We start from the raw sequence: 26725 nt of genomic DNA, 5'->3' as shown, positions 1-26725 counted from the left end.
ATGTTACTCCCAAAGTTTTTGTCTTCCCAAGGGCCATTTTTATGGCATTTTTATTGCAAGTAAACAGTTACTGTTAATAATTGTTAATTTCTGACCAATGGTTAAAAATGATATTTTTGATTTGAGCATTTCTTCTATATAGAAGTAAAGCCTTATTTTGTGTTATACATTTATTTATAACTAATAAAAGAATAATTATTTGTTTATAATGCACCCACCGTATTTCAGTGTGGATACCCACATTTGTTTAAACAAAATATAAAGACATATAAAATATGTATACACATTTTTAATATAAAGGTGTTGTTAATATTTATGAATGGGATTCATTATTTAATATTATTATTATATAGAATCTTAAATTAAATTTACATATCCTGATATTAAATAATTTTATTATTTACAAAGACGAAAAACAATAAAATATTTCCTGACAAAGAGGAATGGTAAGTAATTAAATAATAAATACCATATTAATGTATTTATTATAAAACTATATTTTGTTTATACTGGCTCTGTTCAAGTCAATTTATATTTTGCTGTATCTAGTTACTTCATTTTTATAGTCGCGAGTTTTGTTATTGTATTAACTTGATTAATTACAAATTCGAATTCATTTTTAACATACTTTAATTAACTTGACCTGGACGGATGTCGATTATCAATGTGTGAATGTAAAATGGAATATTGCAATCCACGTCTGAGTTTTTCAAATGTATTAAAAATGGATATTCAAAGATGTGAACATCTAAAAAAGCATCTTTATAAAAATTTTATATCATGTATATGAAATATACATAGTATAGTCACAAGTTTGTAACGCTTAAAAATATTGATACCATGAACAAAATTGTCTGTCCGTCTTTCATCACGATTAGTCAAAAACGAAAAGAGATATCAAGCTGAAATTTTTATAGCGTACTGAGGACGTAAAAAGTGAGGTCAAGTTCGAGCTACATAGGCCAATTGAGTGTTGTAAACCGTTTGAGGCAGAACAAAAGTTTAAACGTAAAAAAAGTTCCTTATAAAAAAATAAAAAACTTTTGTTTGAAACATTTTTTCGTAAACATCACTGTTTACCCGTTAGAGCGAAAATTATGCGCAAATTGTATAGTATGTATGTTATGGCTATATCAGTTATATATGTGTGACTTATATGTATGTGTAATGTGACAGAGTAATGAACACTGTCTATACATGGTATTTTAACAATTAACTCAGCCAATTGTTTGTTTTCACTTGTTTTCTAAAATCTTGCAGGTCTTTATAGATATGTAAACTCAATGTTACAAGAGTCATGTTATCATAAAAATATTATGAAAGTGTGTTTTAATAAATTTTTATAAATTATATGTTTACATATTTATTGTATCGGAATGTAAAATATTCTATTGTTTTCTTTACCTTATACGTTTCAAAAAAATAAACTGTTTAATTATCATAATTTTAAACTGTTTAATTATGTGTCAAATAATTATCTAATTATAAATGTTCTTTCAAAACTATGTGACTAAGAAAAATTTTTGCGCGAAGGTAAGTAGGTCTAAATAAAAAAAATACTAATCAAATTTGTAAATGAAACTAAAAAGGGTTTTTTTATAATGAATACAAATTTGAAAAATATTTAAATATTTCATTTGGAAAATATCGATACTGGTAGGTTAGTTGTATATATTAATTACTTTTTTTTTAAAGAAATGATTATTACTTAGAAATGATTATTACTTATAAATGAATCAAATACAAATAATTTGTTGTAAATATTATTTAATGGTTAAAAGTGATTAAAATTGGTGGAAGCACCGAAAACTATGCTTGACTGTTACTCAAACTCATATACTGACTATACATGTCAGCAAAGATGGACTTCCCGATTTACTTGGTGTAAGTTAACCTGGACTATGTTTGTTATTGTTATTGCTAACAATACCAGGGAGCACGTCAAGTATACAAAATTTATCAATAGGTGGATATAAACAAAAAACTACAAAGACATCACGATGATGAAGACAAATTGATTATCATTTTTAAACCCGGAACTAAAAGAAGGATGTGTCATAAGTTTTACCGCTATGTGTGTGTATCTGTTTGTGTGTGTGTCTGTCAGTGGCATTTTTGGTTTCGTTTGAGAGTTAACGAAACGAAAAGTGTTCTTAACTATGTTTCAAGTACGAGCCCAGGGTTTCGTACGCGAAAAAAAAAATTGGCAGCGATTCTACTTCAAAATGCTTTAAGGTAAAAGGTTATTTAATGGAGAGTGTTCTTATATATGTTTCAAGTATGAGCTTAGAGTTCCGTACCCGAAAAATTTTTCGATGTTTTTTTAAATTTTGTAAATTTCACTTGTAAAGTGTATTTCTTCTTCTTCATTCGTCAGGAATGATATTACAGTAAATCGAGATGAAACATATATATGAAAGTACAACTATCTTTTATAAAATAAAATAAATTGTTTTATAATTTAGATCGAAACGAATAAAAATAATAAAATCAAAAATAAATAACTTTTAAATTTGAGAACTATACAGAGAATATATAGGCAGTTAAATTGGAAATCAAAAAAAGGCCCAAAAAAACACATATATACATTTATACATATAGAATATAAATTTGATTTTTATTGTATGGTTAGTAGTATTTGAAATTGATCATTAGTAATAATTAATACAATGATCAATATTGCTTGTTAAGCATTCAAGTTGAACCAATTGGATGGCGTCTGCTCGATACCTTCTTAACAATAAATATATGACACAGCATTCTTTATTCTTTATAATTGATATTTTAAAATACTTTTTTTTCCAATACTGGAATGAAAAGACTTGTACAAAAAAAAAACTAAAGAAGTTATTATAATCAAATAAATATACTTTTTTACTAAATAGGTTTTTTTTCTTTTTGAATAATTGGATACAAATATTTTATAGTCTGAGTAATATTTTTATGTAATCTATATGAATTCGAGAATAGCAATGGTCATATCTTATTTACAACACAATCGAAAATCAGGCCCAAACTAAAATCAATTCTTACACTTGGTTAATTTTCGATTAACCCCGAAAATCAAAAATGAAAATTTCAAACGTTTTGAGAATCTGTAATATTTTTATCTCACTAGAAACAAAATATATCTTTGTTCGTGTATTTTCGGTTATCGTCAAATGAAATCAAACCAAGGTAAGTATAGAAATTTATCGATTCATATTAGTTAACTGGAAATATGTAAGTATTACAAGCAAAGTAATATAATGTTTTTTGTAGGGATATTTTTCACGAACTCGTTGATTTCAATTTTCGGTCTTAATAAAAAAAAGCCTATCGAAAATAGTAAAACTAATATTCGCGATGATTAATAAACTGGTGATTCAGATTTAAACATTTTCGATCAATCTGTATTCAAGGAAATCTCTATATATTATAAATGTGCAAGTAAGCATGTTTATTTTTTTTGTTTGTTTGTTTGTTTGCTGGTTTGTTACGCTTTCACGCTAAATCTAGCGAATGGTTTTTAATGAAACTGTACAGCAATAAAGCTGATATATCAGAATAACACATGAGATATATTTTATAAAGATATATTAATAAAAAAAAATTAAAAAAATTTAAATTAATTTAATTTGACATTACCATAAATTACAGATTTCTGTAAAAATAGTCAATATAAAATATTTCACAGCCATCTTCTCTGATATACTCAATGAATAACTACTATTATACATTTAAAAAAATAGAAAACCATACATATATTTTACCTGTGTAAAACAATCTTTACCATTTTTTCGAGTGTTATAGAAAGGAGATAAGCGAGAGCAATGTTTATCAATCTTTACTTTTAAACCCAGCGAAGCGGTTGGGTATCACTCTAGTATGTAAATATTTTTACAAATCGAATGCAGAATGCACATTACCATTCTATTCGATAAATATTCTGATAGAATATATTAATGCCGTCTTGTAATTATCATTTTATTATTTTGACGGCTTTAACAGCGGTATTTAAATGCAGCATCATTACAATAATGCTAATAGCATCTTCACACAAATCGATTTCATCAACTGTGTCTGATTCCTTCAATAAAATATATCTTCTCTACTTCTATTATTCTACGCTGAGTCACTACAAGAAACCAAGAAATTTTTTTTTACTTTTGTGCAATATTCTTATAATTTGTTTGCATCTATCTGGTAAAAAGCAAAAAATAATTAATTACGAATATTTTCATCAAAATTCATCAAATATATTGAAGTTAAATCCTTTATAACATATAGAACAAGATAGTACAAATGATTTTTTATAAGAATCAAATATATGAAAATAAGATATACCGTACCAAATGAAGTAAAAATATGTTTTTTTATGTATGTCAATTTCATAGAGAAGCCGTATAAACAGGGTTTTCTTGTCTGTCGATAGTCCATTCTTTTCTTACACCCACTTAAATATTAAATAAAACAATTAAAATGGTAATGTTGAAATTTAATGCATGGAAATAACATATTTCAACTTTATTTACACTCAAAATATTCCGAAATGTCAAGACAATATAAAATGCACAATGTCTTTTATTTGATTTAACAAATAATATAATAATGTCAATAGATAATTTGTTTTTTGTTTAGACGAAAGAATTAAATGCCGCCGATTTATAACTTTATTACTAAGTAGGTATAATAATAATTAATAATGGGTAGGTAATTAGTTTATTTTATTTATAAAATAAAATGATAAGATAAAGTCTCCGTCTATTATTTGGATTTTTTTAATTTGAAATCTTACTTAATTTTTTTTTTTATAATATAATAATATAAGCATTTACTATGTTCCATTTATAAGTAATGAATCGGATATTTCGTTTTGTGAATTATATACACTGGAAGTTGTTTAATATATAATAAACTAGTTTGATACCCGCCCGCTTCGCTGGACTTAAAAGTAAAGACTAATAAAGACCACTGTGTTATAGCCTTCACCTCCCTCACTCTCACCTACCCCACTTCCATAACACTTAAAATGGGGATAGGGATTGTTTTACACAGGTAAAATATATGTACAGTTTTCAGTTCAGTTTTTTTATTTAATGTAAAATAGACATAATTCATTGAGTAGATCAGAATCGATGGCCATGAATTGCATTTTTACCATTTTTACAATTTTACGTTTACCATTTTTCCAAAAATCTTTAATTTATGGTTCAAAATGATGTTCATAGTTGGCGCAATGAAAGGTCAGACTACATTTTATAAATTTTTTTTAAATTATGTCTTTATAAATTATAGCCCATGTGTTAGTCTGATGTATGAGCTCTAATGATCCAATATACTTGCAGGACCTAAAGCAAAATGTATATAGTAGCCGGAATTTTCAAGTTGTACAAAAAGATAGCTTTTCATCTTTTTTTAGATTTGTATATTCCATAGTATTATTCCATATATTACGAAAGTTTGCTAAGGAATTGTACACATAGTTGGAAAAAATGATTCCTTTACAGTTTTACACCAAACAGCTCTTGGTATTAAATAGCAGCAATTGGTACAAAATTGCCTCATAGATCAGCAAAAAAGTATTTGTAAATGGAATATATTAGTTCCTATAAAAATTTGGTAAATACCAACACAAAAAAATTTCACATGTTTCCATTATATTTGAACAGTACAATTCCATGAAAATTAATACAATAAAACAATTCTATTTTTAGTTCAATTTTAATATGTTTTCATAATATATTAATTATTTTTTATAAATTTTAATACGAGAAAAAATTTATAGATAATTACTAATAACCAAAAAAAAAAATATTAATAATAATAAAAACAGTTTTTTTCTCTTTTAAAGATTTTGCATTAATTTTTGTATATAAATATTATATGAAATAAATAATACAAATTCAAATTAATATTTTAATAGAATGATTAAGCATTTATTTGTCGATACCATTTTTAATTAAAGTTATATGATTTGACAAATTTCATTTCATAAATTGGTTATTAAATATAAATAAATAAATAAAAGAATATTTATTATGTCATTTTTCAGATATTATGAACATACAAATCAAGATGTAAAAATCGTCACAATCAAACCAGTACATTAAGAAAGAGCAAATCAGTCAAATAACGAATTATTCATTAAATACCTTAAATTTAATCTTAAGGTAATTGTCTGGCTATGGGCATATCGACAGAAAATTTTAAATTTATGTATACTTATTAGGAATATAATAATACATTGAGAGCATAGGAAAGGTTGCGTTTTGTTGTGTTTTTAACAAGTTTTTTCATTCTAGAAAAAAACTAGATTTAAGATATTTTCAAAAAACTAACTGAACATTCATGAATTTGGGCATGTGAGTTAAAAAAAAAACTATTGACCGCTTCATTCTTGAGATATAGTCACTCAAAGTTATTTAAATTTTTTGTAAAACAGAAACAATTATATTTAGAGTATAAGTAGTGTAAGAGAGGTGTCTATTATATACAAAATTACAGATGTTTATTATCATGCTATTATCATACAGAATACGTGATAAATGGACAGTCGAGTTAAAAGCATGTTAAAATTAATACTTATTTGAGTGTGCTAACCATATCTATACGTACATACCACTGATGTATGATGTAGTACACTATTTTTACAAAGACAAATACCTTAAGCAAGCAATGATGAATTAAAATAACACCTGATAAGCATCTCTATATAATGAAACATTTTCCTCAGAGAAGTACTGTCAATTAAAAGCTAGATGAGTTAACATGTATAATTTAATTTTTTTTTAAATAGTACCAAAAGTTACCCATTAACAACAAACCTAATCAATGTATGTTTGCATCCCTCTGTCTTAAACTAACCTTTTGTACTCCAACATTGGGTAAAAATTTTCTATGACAAGATCACATAGTAAGTCATATACACATTCTACCCTATATTTTTACGAAAATTCAAATCTATAAAGAATAATTAATTTTCCATGTTCTGATTATATGAAATATACTATATAAAATAAATACAAGAAATATGAAATATTTTCGAAAAATATTATTTACATATATTATTATTTATATACTGAAAAATTACAAATAAATTGAAATAACTACTTTAATAATTATAAAATAAAATTAATCTTAAATAATCAATCTATTTATTAAAATTAATGTTTATCTGTAATTTTTATATAATGAATTATTTATTAATTAAATTTTATTACGTTTAATGTTATTTTATTAGAACGAAAAATTTCATGATTTTGAAAATTTAGGTGTTGTTACATAAACACTGACATTTATTTTGGTTTTCTTCTATTTATAAAAGTGTTAAATTTTAATAAATGAATTTCAATCAATCAACATTAATTAAGAAATAAAAAACCTCTTTTTTTTAATTTATAAATATGTTCATTGCATTAATAGTTTTAAACTCTGATTTGATAGAATACAATCTTTTTAAAACTTTAAAGCCGGGAAGAAACGATATGTAATACTTTCAAGGTGCCTAACGTAAAGGTTTCAAGGTCAATTATAATCTAACTTCCATAGCCTTAAAATACATAGTTTTCTTTGGTATGAATTGTTATATCGAGTGACAGGGGCAAATCTCAAGAAGCAAGATTTAAAAAATCCTAATAATTGTGTCTTCATGGTGGAGGCGCAAGTAAAAATGCATTTTAATCTCACAAAAGTAATAGTCAAGAAAAAAGTTTGGCAGACTATAAAACCCAATCTTTCGCAGTTTCTTTAGAGGTTAATTCTCATTTCTAACCATGCGAAAGCATTTGATTGCATATGATAGCATTTGAAGTTTGCTATTTTAATAAATCCTGGAATTTTTGAATAATCTTGAAAAGGGGTTATGCTTCTGAAAGCAAAAAAGCTCTAACTCAATATGAAGTTAACTGTTCATCCATCTGATTCAAGAGTTTTTTTGATATTATAGTCACAAGTTTCAAACTGACAAAAATCCTCGATTTTTCTAGATTTTATATCAAAACGAACTTCTATTTCACAAACAAAGCGATTTAGAATTTTGTTTCTATTATCTATTTCCTATTATAATAAATAGAAATGGTTCTAAATATTTGAATTAAAACTGAATACTGTAGCTAGGGACTAACATTACTTCTGAGAACAAATAACCTACAAATTTGAATCCGAAAAAATTTGAAAACTTCAAAAACTAATTTAATCTTCCATCTCAGAATCGAAGATTTGGTATGGAAAAAAGTATCCCGAGAAAGTATTAAGATTTTGAACCAAATTTTTTTTTGGGAAAAAATGGAAAGATCATATATAAGTTTTATAACAAAACTGTTTTTATTTCATGATAATTTTAAAATTACACACATGTTGGAAAGAACTTTTCAAAAGAATAACGAAAACGACCGACAAAAAAAATGTTCGTAAAACATCGTTGTGACGTAAAATGTTAAATGATAATAATAATAAAAGTTATCATTAACATTATGACGTTACGATGTTTTACGAACATTTTTTTTGTCGGGCGTTTTCGTTTCTCTTTTGAAAAGTTCTTTTAAATCTGCCTATAACTTTAAAATTATCGTGAAAAAATAAAAATTAAAAACAGTTTTGTTATAATAAGATCTTTCCATTTTTGTTAAAAGAAAAATAATTTTTTTCAAAATCCCAATTGATAAGACAATAGAAAATAAGACACTGTTGATGATGAAACAATATATTGATTATAATTTTTAAACATATATATTATTAAATATAATATTATAAACTTGAATACCTTATCTTTCTAAGAGACTGGTGTACATATACTTTTCACCTCCCCTTTGTTGTTCATACATGTATCGCGTATAGAAGTACAGACATTGTTATGAATATAGTAGAATATCGATTCGAAGAGAGTACTTCGAACCCTTTTTATTAAAATATTCAATAATATTTATTTACAAAAAGCTTATGTATAAAGAGAGGTACCATATCTAATGCAACAATTCAATCGAAATATATTTTAGATTAAAAAAATAACCGATTGTTTGAACAATGTTTTAAAAAATGATCAAGTTTTATCGCAATGAAAAATTGTAAACTTTTAAAACGTTTTTGTGACATTGTCTCACGTTCGATGTTTAGCTTTTGAAATGCGATCTGTGGTTGAGCTTTTGGTGTAGTTTAAGTTGAGATTTGCGAGTTCATAATGGGGGCGATATTATTATGATTCTTTCTATCTAGTTATTTGAATAATTGTTTAGAAAAAGATTTAGAAAGATTAGAACTGAAGTAAATTAAGGTTGTCTGTTTTGATTGTTCCGAATTTGTCTCCCGTACATGTTATTTGTTTAAAAAAGGAAGTCTGCAACTCTTTCTATCAGAGGATTGAAAAACGGATAACAATTTTAAGAAATTAATATATTTTGCAACCTTTACGATGGTTGCAAACTTAATACTATATATTTTACATTTTATGTTGTAATTGAATTTTTTTTAAACTATATATTCGGCATACAAAAAGGTCTTCGACGCAAACGCCTCAAACATCTCGATTTCATTAAATTTGACACTCAACCCACGATCTAAACCTCCGTTTTTCTTTTAAATATATTTACCATCGAATGTTCATTATTAACTCACGCCAAGAATTCAGCGAAGCGATTTAGAATCAGCTGGTATGTGTACAACTGACATAAATGGGGTAAACAATTTTAATCATGCACACATTTGCATGCGCTGTGTATGCCCTTATTTGCGCTCCCACCATTTTTTTATTAAAAACTTGTTCAAAGAGAAAATTTTTGTTCATCCAAATTTTATATTAACATTATCAAAATTGGACATTTAGAAATTTATTTTAGTTAGTTTTATTACTAAATTTTTTTCAAAATTTCGTACATTTGCAATCGATAAATATTATTGACGTATTGATTTGCTAATATTATCATTTCATAACAATTTTGTAAAATTATTATCCTATTTCTCTTGTACACATGGAGAAATATAATATTTCATAAATATATTAATTATTATAGAAAATAAATAGAACAAAACTTTTTTCAAAAATTTAACGAAAAATATTTTTTACGTAAAATATACGTAAATTTGTTTGATATTTCGTTCAAGTCTTTATTATATAGAAATATCTATGTTCACCGCCGCCCGACGCTCAAAGAACGTCTGGATTTAGAATAACATTTATACAAACATTTATATATCTACGAATGCAACTCTACGAATCCGAAATGCAATAAACACAAATGTACGCATGGTGCGTTACAAATGAGAGAGAGATGTCATTTCATTCATAGAAATGATTCAACAGACAAAGAAACAAATAGAAATGAATTAAATAGGGCACACACAAAACAGTAAAATTCACAGTAGCATATTCCTATATATTTCACTGTCTGTATGTCTGTCTGTGCAATGTTGTAGTGAGAGTTATCCACCAAACAAAACCTATTCAACACAATAAATGAAATGCCGTTCGTGCAGCGTCTATAGCCAGTGGCGTACATTCTTTTTTTTAATTTTTATTGCATATGGGGGAGAGAATCATGTCTTATTTTCACGTAATAGGAAAGAACATTACGATGAGATATGATTCCGTGACTTTTCTCAAATTTTCTTAATTACCATAAAAATTTACAGAATAATATCCCATTAATTGAGCGTTTTATCTACTTAGCTAACGATCCAACCAATTTATATGTATTTAAGGACGTTTTCAAAAAAACGAGTGTATGAAAGTATTTGAGACTTACGTTTCAAATTTTGAGGGTGGATTCAGTTAGAATTTGGACAAATAGAAAGAAAAGAAAAAAATTGAAAGAAGAACACTTATAGAAGAAATAACACACAAACGTTATTCATCACTTTAAATGTATTTTATGGAAAAACGCGTGCCGCTTGTTATAATTTTCTTTATAGGAAATAATTAATCTTAAGAAAATTAGGCTTTTTGCATAGTAAAGGATACCTCTTAAAAAACTTCAATGTATTGTTTACATGTTAAGGGGTATACAAAAATTTACCTGCTTGTAAAGGACATTAATGATAATGCATATATTTGATTTAGAGATGATCCTATGATCCTAAGAAAACGTGATGATTTGAGAACGTCCTAAAGCATAGCTTCCTAACTGGAGTAGTTTTTAATGTAGTTATAAGTTTGAAGTCGGGTAGATGTTGATGATAAAACTCTGTTCAGTAGTTTTAGGACCATTGGCTTTTCCATATTTTTTAGTATTTTTAATAGTCCAAAGTTACCTGCCAGAGAAACCATTTTTATTACTCTATACGAGATGATGGACGGCAAAGAATATTTTTACGAATAACTCTAATTTTTCATCTTAAGGAGTTCGAACAACGCAATTCGCAACGCAAGGCAATTTGATCAACGATATTATTACTTTGAATACTGTCAAGCGTTATTTTGAAGGCTATAAAAAAGTATAATCTTTTATATCTACTTAATTAAAGCTTAAGAGTTCTTAGTGTTTGCGTTGAAGTGCAAAGAAAAACTCAAAATTATGATTATCCGCCACTGACATTCAATGTAAAGTGCTATACAAATATATACGATTGTTATGTTGAAGTGGAAATCATACCTTCAATGGTATGTATTTTCCTCGTATTCATTCATACAATTTCAGAATTGGGATAGGTTTCCCGAGGGAGAGGACCGTTGTTACCAACAACTGTTCGTATTCATTCCTACATAATATGTATGTCTGTATATACGACGACCCCAACAACCTGTGGATTCGTACAGATAAATAAATCACTGTTGTCTGATTCGAATGTCGTCTGTGTTACTAACGGCCTCCTAGTGATATATTCATTCTATAAATGTTCGTATTACACGGTACCTATATAGAAGATATACATATTTGGCACAGTTTCCAAACTTTTTATTGTCCATTGAAATGTAGAATTTATTCCAAACCTGTTGATATTTTGTTTTTATTCAGTCCAATTTTAAGACATTTTATAAGCTAGCAAATTTTTGTTTAAATCATACGATTTTCCAAAAAAAGTAAGTAATTTTCAAAATATCAAAAATTGAAAATTCATAGAAAAATTTTATAATTATTTTTCGTCTACATTCATAAAGTTATAACAAAGTTCATCATCAAAATTTAAAATAAGGTACAAATAATTTCAACCACGAATTCAAACTTGCTTAGGCGCTCATTGGACCCTATTCGCACCGTGCGTAAGTTTATTTGAAGGTGTTTCCATGGTAACGATACACTACTTTAATTATAGAATTGTATGGATGCATATATAATTGTATAGATTGCATTTATGACTTACATGGAAAATTTTATATTATTGTCTCACAAATTTAAATAAATAATTATGATAATTTACATTTGAAAAATAATATTTGTGCAATTTGATTTCTTATTTTCACAATTTTTAATGCATTAAGTTTAATTAATTAGTGCTTTTCAATAATTTTAATTTGACATTCCCTATAACATTAACATGTAAAGAATTGCAAATTAGTCATAACAGCCTCCTTTAACGCCAAAATTTTTCACTGGAAGCGCTGGCATTGATTTTATTGTCCCTACCATGGCTATGCACACAACGAATGCATATTAAATAGACAGTTATACCAATCGGACAATGGTAACTTTCTTTGTTTGACAACAAAGTTTATTTTCTTCACGAGAAAATTTTCTAACCGTTAAAAACTAATTATATAAATAATCTGCATTCATTGTATACACACGGTATAAAAAGTCGTTACAAAAATTTTTAAAAAAATACAATTAGAAATGGAACATGTCAAAGTATTATGATTGATCTGCATCGTATTTGTATTTCTTGTTTTCGATTTTTTTTTAGGTGTGTGAACGATTTTTTTGTGTGAATTGAAGATGATCTTCTCTCCATCATTCAACATCTCTCATGTTCATGATTGTGTGTAGGTATATACCTCTGTTTAATAAAGGGATATCTAGTGTAGAGAATGACTTTAATTTACATTAATTAAGTTCTTGATGATGTTTTAAAATATTTCTACCAAAGTATTAAATGTACATGTGGTCGCTGTCAATAACTTTTGCGGTTAATTCATTAGCAATAATAAATTGTCTATAAACAAAATGTGTAGCTTTTATTGAATCATATATTAAATAGAGTGATTCTAATTTTCAATTTTTACATAACATTTTAGATTTTCATTGCAAAAAACTTTTTTTATTATTTAAGGTTATAAGTAACATATTCGATGGGATTATTCGATTGAATTATTCAGTTTAATACAAGATCCGAATTAGGGTCGACATTCACCCATCTGTTTACCGAATGAAAGTCATTTTTTATGAAATGCAAAGTACTGACAGATATCCTTAAAATGGGTTTCCTAAAAATATGGGCAAAATTACTTTTAATAAAAATATTAAAACTTGGAAAGCTTGTAAACTTTATTTTATGTTCGATATTTCGTGGATAATCAGTTGGAGGCAGACAACTCAGCTTCTGCATATTTCTTATGGCTTTTACTTTAATTTTCCTACAGTGTCAATGACTACCAAAATGCTTCCAAATTAGAAGAAAAAGGACTGATTACACTCGACTGAGAACCAATCTTATCACCATGAACAGTCTAAAAAAATGTTTTTAATAATGTTTTTGAAATATTATTAATATCAAATTAATTAAGACTAAAATGCATTAATATGTTGCTATTTTTAATTTTTTAAGAACTACCCAGAATAAAATATAAATTTTACAACAATGGGTATTTTTGATACTTTGATATATTGCCCCTAAATAGGCTGATAATCTTTAAATTTCTGTATATTTGGATCAAGCATTGTTAAAATAAAACTTTTAAATGACAAACCAGCTTTCAAATTAAAGCTAAATCTTATTGAATGAAATTGGCTTGATTATTTGGTAACATTATAATTCATGAGACAGGCATAAATTCTTAATATCAAGTATATTTTCAAAAAAAAAGCATTTTTTCAATTTTTAATATTTAGATAATTTAAATTAGTAAGCTTAGTTAACTTTATGCGACATGGAGATTCCAATTAATTTTGTAAAATTAACACAAATAATTTTCAAAATTTTTTTTTTAAATCTCATAATACTGTGTCCAAAAAATAAGGTGACATTTGAATTTAAACTGCGCGCGTTTGTTTTGCATTATGAATTCCTTCCGCTCGGCCAAACAGTCAACAAGGAATATTATTTGAACGTTATGCGTCATTTGCGTAACTCTATCTGCCCAAAAAGTCCGGAATTATGGAAAGACAATTCATGGTTTTTACACGACGATAATGCACAATCCCATACTGCACTCATAATTCGTGATCATTTCGTCAAAAACTCAACCCATATCGTTCCGCAACCACCGTATTCATCATTCAGATCTGGCGTCGTGCGACTTCTGGCTGTTCAGCAAGCTCAAAAGTTTTGATACGATAGAGGAGATTCAAGCCGCAGCGAAGACGGAACTGAAGGCAATCCCGGAAAGTGACTACAATCAAAATAAATACAATGTCACCTTATTTTTGATCACAGAATATATTTTTTATAAAATCTAAAAGAAAGACGCACTTAAAAAATATCTCTTCTATACTAACTCAATAAAGAAAACAATTCGAATTATCTGAATAATTTTTATATTTATTAACCATTAAACGCAACAAACAATATTTTTATGGACTAAATATTTTTATGGTAAAATATAATATGGAAGTCTTACAATACATACATACATATAATATAATATAAGGTATATAGGAATCCTTCATATCAAAACAAATTTTATTATTTGCTACAGCAAGTCTTCTTATCTTCTCATTGTATTCATTTCAATTTATTATTGTTTGTTACATTGTTGTTGTTTCAAATATATTGCCAATATGTGCCAGCCCACTGTTTGTTTAATAGTTATATTTCTCATCGTATATAATATTAAAAAACAAATATTAATATTTTTATGAGTATTTATTTTTTTGTTGCTGTATTCATGTTGTTGATTTTTTTTAGCAAATTTTTATTATTTTTATTATTATTATTTGTGCAAGTAAAATAATAATTGATTGAAATTTATTGGCTTTTTGTTGTAAAAAATATCTATACTTTATCTTTGACAAAGATTTTACATCAAAATCGAATATTACTTATATTTTTAACTTTATTCCTTAGTTGAAAATGTTAAATTGAATAACTTAAGGATATTTTTTTTAATACTCTAAACTTTGAATACGATAATATAATATCGATAATCTTTTGATTAAATAATAAAACATATTTTATAAGTAACATAAAACGTACCTTATTTAGACAGACGCAATGTCAAATAAATTTTGAGTTGATAGATTTTTAAAAATCTTCTTCTCGATCAGGTTAAACGAGAGAAAACTATTTTTACCTTCCTAGTCTTATTACTGTTGAGCTTGAATCTTTTTTTTTTTTAATTTTTAAAATTTTTCAAAGCAGAAAAGGTGTACATTGAGGGAGTACACTAACTATAGTCAAGACCAAAAATATATACTGCTATATTTGTACACTATTTGTGAAAACAGTGTACAAAACTAAAACATAGTATGTATACATATACTCAATACACACACACAGCTGCAAATTCATCTGTAATTTCATTAATAACTAAATAATGAGATCAATGATTCAAAAAAATATGGATTTGTTCAGAAATAATGATTAAGCCAATACTTGAAAATTTGTGAGAGAAGTATTATTTTAGCAAAAGTTATAGAACTTTGAAATTTGAAACCCATTTATGCCCAAGATTTTGCATGTTGTTTTCTCAAAAACGGTGTAGTAAATGGAGTTAAAATGATCATTTTATTTATCAATCTTTCATTTAAAAAATTTTCAAAGCTACGGTATTATTTTGAAAATCAGTAGCGCATCTACTTAAGTGAAAAGATATGAGATCCCATGCTTTAGAATGGGGTCCTGATGACCCCCGTTCGCAGTAAATGTCGTAACAAATTATTGTAAATAACTATGATCAAATATGCAATTTTTACATTTTAATGGCAAATTTACTTAGATGTCGACTATCAAAAATTAAATTTGAATTAGCTAAGTCATATTTTATAATTTTGGTGGAAGCACTGGACTATATCAATTTTAATACAGATATAAATCATATTTAATGAACTGGAGCAGACCAAAATTAATCAAACAAAGTTTTAGCTACCTATCCTGATTAAACTAACTGATAAAATTAAACCACATTGAAATCGGCCAAACGTTTAAGGAAAATGTGAATTAAATATAATTTCCAAGTTTTAAAAGTTTCAGTAAATTTTGAATAAACAGTTTCCTCGAACTATGATCAAAGAAAAATTCTTTTAATATTTAAATACTGTTTTTTATTTCAATTATTAGATACTCTTCTATTTGAAATATTGAATAGTAACAGAATAATTTTTTTTAAATAATTTTTGAAAAGCTGTATTTGAATCTTAATTCGTACTAATAAATATAATAATAAATTTAAATTTTAAATTTACTGATCACTTCTAACAAATACATAATAATATCAATTTATCACCTAAATCTTTCATAATATTTACTCATAAATTTACTTGATAAATACTCATAAATTGCAATTTAAAAAAATGAAATTATCAATTAAAATTCTAAATTGAACACAAATTGTCTTACGCAATACATTTTTATATATGTATGCCTAATATGCTCAGGTTTAAAATTAAATAATATTTTTAAAAAATTATTTTTTTTATTATTTATGATATTTGATTTTGTATTTTAAAGGTAGACATTAGCACTAATAAATGTTCAATAAATTTAACAAAAAAAAAAACGTGGCTGTAAATTACCAGACAGTTAGTTGTGTTTTAATCCAAACCTCCAAAGCAGTAACACATACGTTCTAAAACAACTCATAGTCACTTCTGTTAAAAATATAACAAGATTGGCAAATTTAGCAATGAAAAGCAAGGTAAAATCAAAAGAAAAAAGATCGAGAAAATGTTAAGACAAAATTCCAATTTGAAAGGAGTGACCTGGCATGTTACATTTTTTGGTTGCTGTTGATATTTTTAAGAATTCTGAAAGATAGTAATAATTTATAAGCCTATCGTACTTTCTAATATTTGCGACAAACTACACTATTATTTTCATCTTTTTTTCAATGTTTTCTGACGTATTTTTTACTGTTATGGAAGCTTGAACTAATACTTTCAGGTACAGGTTATAAATAAAATATTCATATAATAACCACCAAACGAAATAATTCCCATTAAAATGTATAAATAAATAAATAAATTTGTTGAAATTAAATAATTAAATCAATTTGTTTAAATAAGAATTTTTTTTCAAACCGATAGTAAATATTAAAAAAAACTAAACAAAATATTTGAAATAACTTAACGCGGTGAATTATATTTTTATTTTTTAGAATATTCACATTTCAATTAATTTTTCAAAATCTCAAATATATTTTTTAACCTTATATGTTATATTTGTTTTTTTCTTATAATTTGAACTTTCAAAAAACATTATTTTGTAATTAATGTTATTATAGGTATTCAAAATATGTATTATAAATTTTTGAAAAGAAAATTGAAAACAAAATTTCTTCAATTTGATTTTTTTCAATACCTACCTAAATTTAATGATTTTTCTGTAAATTTTCATATTTAAAACCTTAACTGATGACCTAAATTCTCAACTCCTGGCGAACAAGAATTGCTTATTAGTTCGTTTAATAGTTTTGATTATAATTAGTATATTAAGCCAGATTTGATGTTTATATTGGTGGAAGCGCATATAACATGTAATAAGCATATCTATTTCTAGCAAAAATTATTTTTATCTGCGCCGCTACCAAAATTATACAATTTTAATTCTGTCGGTCTATTTAATTCATAGCATTCAGGTCTTTTAATCGGACTAATTTTTAGATGAGAAAATAATAAGCTTTACTATAATTTTTTATTTATAACTTTTACGTTAGTATCTCGCATTAAAACCGCACACCTAAACCGAGTTTCTAATAACAGATTTTTGGTATCCGAACCATATCTGATCATCTTTACCGTGAATAATTTTACTTGACGTGCTTATTCATCAATACCGTATTATTTAGGTGAAAACTAACGCATTCAGTGTAATATTTTTACGATATTACGTATTGAATTTATATCCAAATATTCCGACTACACTTCTTTACTATTATTTAATCAAAAAATAAACAACTCAAGAAATCAAGTAAGTTGTGCTTTATTTTAAAGCATGGGCATTAAAGTTTTGTTGGGAACAAAATTAAATGCCTTGGAAATATTCTTTTAATTTTTCTAATGAAAAATTTGTATGAATTTATTATACCTACATTTCTTTACATTAAGCTGAAAATTAATTATCATTGACAAAGAATTTAAGTCATAGAGCAATTTAAAAAAAAAAAAACAAAATAAGCGCATAAAAGCTGTGGTAAATTTTCTTTAATACATTGAATTGTTGTTATTGAAAGACCACATATTTTGAATCGAATTTATGAATAGTTGTTTAATACTTAATTGATCCAAATAATTTGAAAAAATCTATAAATTAATACAAATCAAATATTTAAATTAAATATTGAATACGAAGAAATGGAAAGCTTAATCAAATCTAAGATATATCTATCTATAAAAGTATTAATATTACAGGTATCTGTTAATCTAAATATATGTTACTTGACAAAATTGATTGAAACTACTTCTTAGAATTAAATCTTATTAACGAATATAACAAAATGCATATTAAAGAATAAATATATGGATGGAGAGTAGACGGGGGGAAGAGGTTCAGTGGTTTGATGCATCAACAAAGATTGAGAAAGAAATCTTTTAATTATTATTGAAAAAGGAAATAAGTCTATGAACACACTCAGACTAAACCCAAAAAAAAAAAAAGTAAATTACTTTTGTAAGTAAATATAAAAAGAATCAATTTTTATTTGTTTCAATTTTTTTCTAGTAAGTTAATGTGGGGGTATTATTCAATCCTGGTAACAAATAATGATCGCTGAGAAAAAAATTTTGAATTATTATTTGTCTTATTAAAAATCAATTCAATGTCATCAATTGCACAATCTGAAGATTTACTCGCTTTTAAGCCATTTTTAAATATACCAAAATTTAAAATAGCTTGCAAAATTGGCATTTATTATGATTATTAGCCTTTTCGAAATATAATCTCATCGACATGGTTGTCTAATTATTTTGCCGAATATCTGTTTTATGCGAAGGAAGTACGAATTCTGTATTTTTCGAACAATTTGCTGCTCTTGCAGCTTGAGAAGTTATGCAGATTATTAATGCAGAAGTTACTTTTAGACATTATTTATTATCAGCACAAAATATCACAGAGAGAACGAATTTTAACCCTTAGTTTGTGAAATAAATATTGTCAAAAATTAATGTTTTTAATGCACAGCTAATCAGATCATGAAAAAGCACAACAAAATTCTTCACTTAATCGATAAATAATTATCTTCCCTAAAAATTGAAGGAGAAAATCTTTTTTTTCCAATCAAATAATATTTTACTAAAACGACCTTTAAAAAAATGATTACTTTAAATTTTGTAGTATTTTTTACTGTCTATTTCGCCCCGACAACATTAAGGTAAATAAATTAGGCCTAAATATTTTTAATTTAATAAGCATTGCTTCTTTTGTTAACAATTGATAAACAAACCAATTTATATTTATTTCGAAATTTATTCGAAAAATGATATAAAAAACAAAGTCTTTAATTGATTTATATCTATAAATATTTTAATAACCTAGATTATAAAAATATTTATATAAATTTTGATTTCAAATAAATAAAAATTGAAACCGGTTTACTTAATTTATTAAAATCATATCATTTTTATTTTTTTTTTTTTAGCAACGGAAACAGCATAATTAAATTTTTGAAAATTAACCAATTATTAGTTTTAAAAAAAAAATATTGAATAAAAAAAAAAAAAATTATTTAAATAGGTATCATTGACCACAAAAAAAATATCGTCTTTTTTAAAACGGTAGCAATGATTCAGATTTTTTTTATTTCACAAAAAAAAAATTAACTCAGTTGGATATTTTATAAAACGGCATCAAATCGTGAAATTTATAGAAATCAAATTGAACGTTAAAATTATTTGGATTTGTTATAGACCTAGAGCCAGGCGAAATATTTGACAGTTATTTAAGAACAAATAAAAATATGAGTGGCTATGGTTAAGGTAGTGCCTGTAAACTTTTTTCCGCCAAATTTTCATAAGCGGAAACTCTTTCAGGAGACTTAACAAATTTTTAATTACGAGCCAAACTTTAATTCCCTGATAACGATATTCAAATAAGAGGCTCAACAAAGGTAAATGTCCGTCGTTCGACACATTGAAAATTGGAATTTTTAGAGTGTGGAACAACGTGGGCTCTTTTTTTCTCAATGAATATACATCAATTTTAAGTTTTCACCACATAAAATTTTCTATGCTCCCTGCAAAAAATCTACAGCTATGAAAATTTTTCTAATATGGCACGGCCTTCGCAACATACTCCAAAATTTCTATAATTAAATTTCTTGCCGTTTTGAAATGAATATCAAATACTACATATGACGCTAGATTTAAACTTTTTTGTTAAGATACACGAGTCAGTTCACCGTCTTCTTCAAAAAGAGATCTTTTATTTTTTTTTGTTCAAAAAATAAATGTAACTCTTAAACTAATCTTTTTTTCTTTATGATTAATGATATTTTCTATTGTTCTTTTTTCACCATTGATATAAACAAATAATGATTTCTCACTTTGTATTATTATCCACGGATCATATATGTTACAGGTATACCTGAATCCATTTGGACTTGAAGGTCCAGTCAGATATATAATTAAAAATATTATTGTTAATTAAGAAGAACATATTATACTAAAAAATAAAATAGACCGTGAGCTAATAATGAAGCGTTAATTTTATGATTCTTTTTGTATGCCATTTGTAGCATTGATTGAAAATAAGGTTTAACTGTGGCTCGATTGTCGAATTTATATAGAAATTGAGTTTTTCGATTGTTGTGTTTTTTGTCAAAGGAAAGTTATTGACCGCAAGATGAGTGGAAGAAAATGGCAAGAATAACAAAATAAAGTGCAATTATCGAAGACAAAACCATTTTTTCAACCATTTCGACAATTGTAAATTTCTTTCCAATTTAACCCGGTTAATAATTTTCTATTAAAATTTACTTCAGATTAAAAAGCCGTCGAAAAACACAAAAATCGAAAATTATTTATTACTGCAAACAATAAAAACACGAAATCACGAAAATTTGTCTTCATCATGGGTTCACGGTCGCTATACGATAAAAATAAGAAGGCTCTTTTTTATTGGGTTTGTTTTTTTTTTGTTACAACAAAATCAATCTTTTTGTCTTACATTCCAGAAAAAAATTATTGCAATTTACATAGCTTACCTAAAGTTCAAAATATTGTAAAAAATTTATTTCGAATTGGTTTTTAAATAAATTTAAGTTTGCAATGCAGATTATGCATTTTTACAGGTAGATTCACAAACAATATTGAATATCTTCGAAGAATGATTACGAGATGCAAAAGTGCTTATCAAAAATAATTGGTATTGCATATATATTTTTTGGGATATTGGTATAACTTTGGTTGGTAGATAGTATTACCTCTAAAGATTGTCCCGGAGGGAAAGCTTTGACAGATCTTGAATGGCGACAAGAAAGCCTTTTCCATGAAAGCAAGAAAATACAATGCCTTACAAAGAAAAACAATCAAAAACGAATAGAAATTTTGATTGAATTTGCAATTTGAATTTAAATAAACGTACGCATGCAAATCAATGCAATATTATTTTTTATTCGGAATTCTTTGTTTTGAGGAGTTTAACAATTTTGTTCTTTGTCCGATGTATTTTTATCACCATTCCGATTTTAATGTGAATTATTTTACCCAGCTTCAGCATCTATAATATGGCTTAAATTCGAAATTCGATGGATAAAATTAGAACCTACATCCAATGGAGGGACATATCTCAAAATTGCGAAATTTTCCAAAGCAGTGATAACACTTAATAAAAACATTGAAATTTTTGGGGCAACTAAAATGACAGTGACAAATTTACTAAGAAATAAATTCAGTTTTGTATTAAGCCTAGATATTATAATGCTTAAATATCAATCTTTTAAAAAAGACTTTAATTTATAGATAAATCAATCATTCCCAGTGAATTATCAGATCTTTTAGCACAGATCAAAGTTAAATATATTTATGTAAATTTTTTTTTCATTTCAGTTTAATAATATAAAATTATTTTAATGACATTTGAAAGTGTTATTGATTATAGACTAAGGCAGCCTAAAATCACTAAGAAAGGATTTTAAACCCAAATCATTGTCATTTCAAATAAACAACCCTATAATTATTAAGTTAATTTTGAACATTTGTGTGCAGGTAAACTCCCATACCATAAATGAGTTGCATACAAAAAGTTTGTAAAATATTGAGATTACAATTCTCAATCATTTATCTTTATTTCAGATATTTAAAAAATAATTTTTCCTTTTTAATAAAAATATAATTCGGCCTGAATACTTTTCGTGAACGTATTGTGATAAAAAAGCACAATTTTATTTTAATGGAATACTAATTTAAAAAATTTTAAATGAATTACATTTTATCATGTACAATTATTTCTAAAATTTTACTAAATGTTTGCTAAAATTTTATAAAAATTGACCCTTTTAACCCGTATAACATAATTTGAAAATATATATATACTTATTCAAATTGATGATAATTATTTGAAACAAAAGTTGTTTGTTTTTATAAAGTAAATAATTTGTACACTAATTTTCTTGTTTTTTTTTTTTTATATTTAAGCTTTTCCGAATGGAATAAAAACATATGCCATATTTAATTAAAAACGTTAGCACGGTGTTAATTGGGCGAACCGTTGATTGTAAATTACAGACATTTTCACATATAAGGCATGATATGAGAACCCCAAAGACCCTAAAAAATAAGGACCCGTCGTCTACTGGAAATCAAAAAAATGGTTGAAAAGAAAAGCGATATATAAGTTAAATTTTATTGCACAAAAACCCTACAATTACATTTTTTATTTAACAATTTCAAACAAAAGGCTTCTAAATTTGATATATAAGAAAATATTTAAATAGATATAAAAATCAGCCAAAGAGGTGTCCTTAAGCTTTTAATTTTTCCCTTCTCTAATAATTTTTTTGCATTTTTTTGAAATTTTAAGAAGCTTTTATTCTTAAAATCAGAAAAACAATAAACAATAACTTTGTTTATTGAATCAATTTCTAAAGTTTTCACCCAGTTTTTGAATTAAACGTCTTTTGATTTATAAATGTATAATTATTTTAAATGTTTTGTAGATTTAGTTCTATAAAATTTAGTGATAAATCCTTCAATATTGTACAAACTTTCTGTATTTAAATACATCTGAATGCATAAAATCGACTATAAACAACATAAGTCCGTTTAAGTCCGTCGATCCCAAAATAAATCATTTATAACAGAGTGAATTGAAGATTTAAAATGAGAATTTTAAACGTTGAAATATGTATAAATTTTATTTCTTATTATTTAAATAAATAATGTTACTTTAAAAATGTTTTCTTTGATTTTTAATTTTTAGAGTTATTATTAAAAAAAAAAAATTAAAAAAAAGATAGCACACATGCGACTGATGTTTAATAATTGAACACGTACCTGGCCGTTGTACAATCCCTATATAAGATGTCGAAATCTTTACATGATAACAGCTTACAACGATTAACGCCCGGTTGAATGGCACCAAGTCCTCGAAGAATTCGTACTTGTTCAACATTACACACCAATGGTACAATATCCAGACGTTTTAATTTCGTATAAACCGTATGTAAACCACCAACCAAATGTTTTAGAAATAATTCGAAAGCTTGCGGTAAACATAGCATTGTATCGCCGGCAATTATAAATGCAGCAACTTTTTGGCCACGATATTCAACCAATTTACACTCATTCGCTGTGGGATCCGAACTTGATATCGGTGGTGGAGAATTATAACTTCGTGGTGGACCATGATGTGCGGCCATTAAATCAAGTGGACCATGATGGCCTAACATACCGGAAACACCAAGTGATCCCAATAATCCCAAACCGGGTGGTGGTAAATGTGCTTGCAACGATTGTGCTAATCGTGGTCCCACCGGTGGTGGACTTAGCGGATGAGGCATACCACCGCCTAAATGATGTGCAGGTACACCTGGATGTGGTCCACTTAAAGGACTATGCCGTGAATGATGGTGTGAAGGTGGCGGTGGCAGCGTATGTGGACTTCCACTCCCCGGATTATGATTGATACTGGACGTTGTGTTATTGTTATTGTTATTTGAAGAAGGTGATAAAGGTTGTTGTTTCACCATTAATGGAGTTGGACCATTACTTGGTGATGATGCATGGCTACTACGTTCACTTGTCGTTGAGGATGAGTCCATTGCCGTTGTGCAGTCCATACTTTTTTTTCTCACACAAAAAATTCTGACCACACAAAATCACCACAAAATTGTTTTAGTTCAAAAAATCACAAATAATTTTTTCATTCACTCGCGCGCGAAAAAAAATTTTACACAGTCCTAATTGTTTAAAAAAACAAAACAGTATATAAAGTTCATGAAACTCATTGCAGATGAAAAAAAATATTTTTTTTTGTCAAAGTTCACAACATGATTTCTGCAAATCAACACGAAGTCGTCATCAAAAGAGAGAACACAATCTCTGTTGAAATCGTAAATACAAATAATTGTGTATTATTTAAATAATATTATTGTGCTTCAGGTGGATGCAACAGTGGTACAAACAACAATCGTACTCGAATCAGAAACGTCGTCGTAATTCTATGTTTGTATTGTATTGTATGTAATATCTGTATTTCAGTGGCCGGACTTGGGGGCTGGATGCGCACAATGACAAATGTTAGAGCACCTCTAAAGAGGATGTGCGCAAAGATCTTCGTTACTCACCCCATTCATCGCGCGCGTTACATTTACACATATTTATTGTACAACGTGAAATATTTCGAATCACAAACCAAGAAAATAACACAATTGTATATATATTTTATTTTAACAAAAAAAAAACTCAACACTAGCACAGAAAATGTCACATGAACTTTAAAAAACCGACGCGAATCAAAAATATCGAAAAATCACCAAGTGTATCTGATGATGGTTTTGTGTCACCACTCTCTTACAGAATACAACAAATAAACAAAACAATTAAAGAAATTGATTCTTGTAATGTTTTTACAGAGAGTCTGAAGTAAGCTGTAGCCGATGTAGCTACACCGATGTGTGTTAGTACAGGCGGGCCCGATAAATGTGTATGTTATGTATATGTGTTTCTACTTCCAACACAAATATACATATTTTACAGGCGGAGTTAAATCAGCGCAATATACCAGCCTGTTCGTATATAACTATATAACAATTGGTATAGAAACTCATATTTAGGGTTGGTGCTAAAATCGTATAACGCCTATTGAATTCGTAAAGAAACTTATTATAGTTATTCTGTTAATGTTATGTTATTTTCTTTGTGTGGGATGGCCCCGGATGCAAGACAAGAAACGAACTTGAAATATGAACTGTGACGTTCTCATCGTCACTATATAGTATAATATGTACATATTGATAAAGAAGAATGTTATGTCACCGAACGTCCGACTACGACGAAACAGTTTACGAATCAATACTTACTCATTCTTCTTTCAACAAAATAAAACATATACACCACCACCTTAATAAAATGTTTTGTACTCATACCCAACCCGCAACTTTTGTATATATTATTCTCAATTCAGAATGGTTGGATTCAACTTGTTCGTCGTCTTCGTCTTAATATTATAGAATTTTCAACATATCTTTATAATAATATCTACAATATAGATGGATGTATGGTATTTTAGAAAGAGAGTTTGGAAAATATTGGAAATTATTTTGAATTTCTAGAAGTGACGATATCTACATATAATTTAGATGTCCATATTTAAGTTTTGTTTTCAATTTTTTCTTATCAATGGCTTGTGATTTTATTGATGACTTTTGAATTTTATTCTTAAGAAATTAATTTTTGTGATTTGAACTAGTGATAATTATTTTAAAATATTATGTAAGTACTTTTACACTTTTGACAATCGACTAAGGGTTGAGCGTAAAATTTTGATCCAATATGATAGTATGATTTCCTTTAAGTATTAAATGTCGCTTTATTTTCTTTCTCATAAAACTATATACAATACTACGTGTGAAAACAGAAATGAATTGACAGACACAATACTTTGTTTGTCGAGTGTTAAATTAATTATTTTTGCTTCTTTCTATTCAAGTGTCTTCTAAAAAACAAAAAACGTTTATTCCATCTAAGTTTATTTATAATCTTAATTTTTTTTATTATCAAAACTGTAGAATAATGTCCATCAAACTCAATTTAAATCAAATTTTGACTAGACTTAGCATTAGACGTGAATTATTTCCTTAACTTCATTATTTGCGAGTTTTCAAAGAATTACACTCTTCTTTACTTATAATAATATATTAGATTTGATAAAAAATAACTATTTGCATTTTAGAAATATAGTTACTTACTAATTTAAAATTTATACAAAAAAATTAACTCGTTTTACGTATATGAACAATTTTCTTTATATCTCCATAAAAATTGAGGATAGTTCAACGACAAAAATG

General features: G+C 26.6%; 1 protein-coding gene across 1 annotated transcript in view; it reads right to left on the bottom strand.

The window, feature by feature from the left end:
* Positions 1-24549, bottom strand: part of LOC123296089 (dachshund homolog 1-like) — a 305838-nt gene extending 281289 nt beyond the window's left edge. Inside the window, exon 1 of the mRNA XM_044877550.1 lies at positions 23712-24549. Within this exon, the coding sequence (XP_044733485.1) occupies positions 23712-24496 (785 nt within the window). The 5' untranslated portion in view covers positions 24497-24549. The remainder of the gene's footprint in view (positions 1-23711) is intronic.
* Between the last annotated feature and the right edge of the window lie 2176 nt (positions 24550-26725).

This window comes from Chrysoperla carnea, chromosome 3 (assembly GCF_905475395.1).
Source record: "Chrysoperla carnea chromosome 3, inChrCarn1.1, whole genome shotgun sequence".
NCBI classification, from domain to species: Eukaryota; Metazoa; Arthropoda; class Insecta; order Neuroptera; family Chrysopidae; genus Chrysoperla; species Chrysoperla carnea.
Note: the sequence above shows the minus strand (reverse complement) of the source record. Positions and strands in the feature narration are given on the sequence as shown.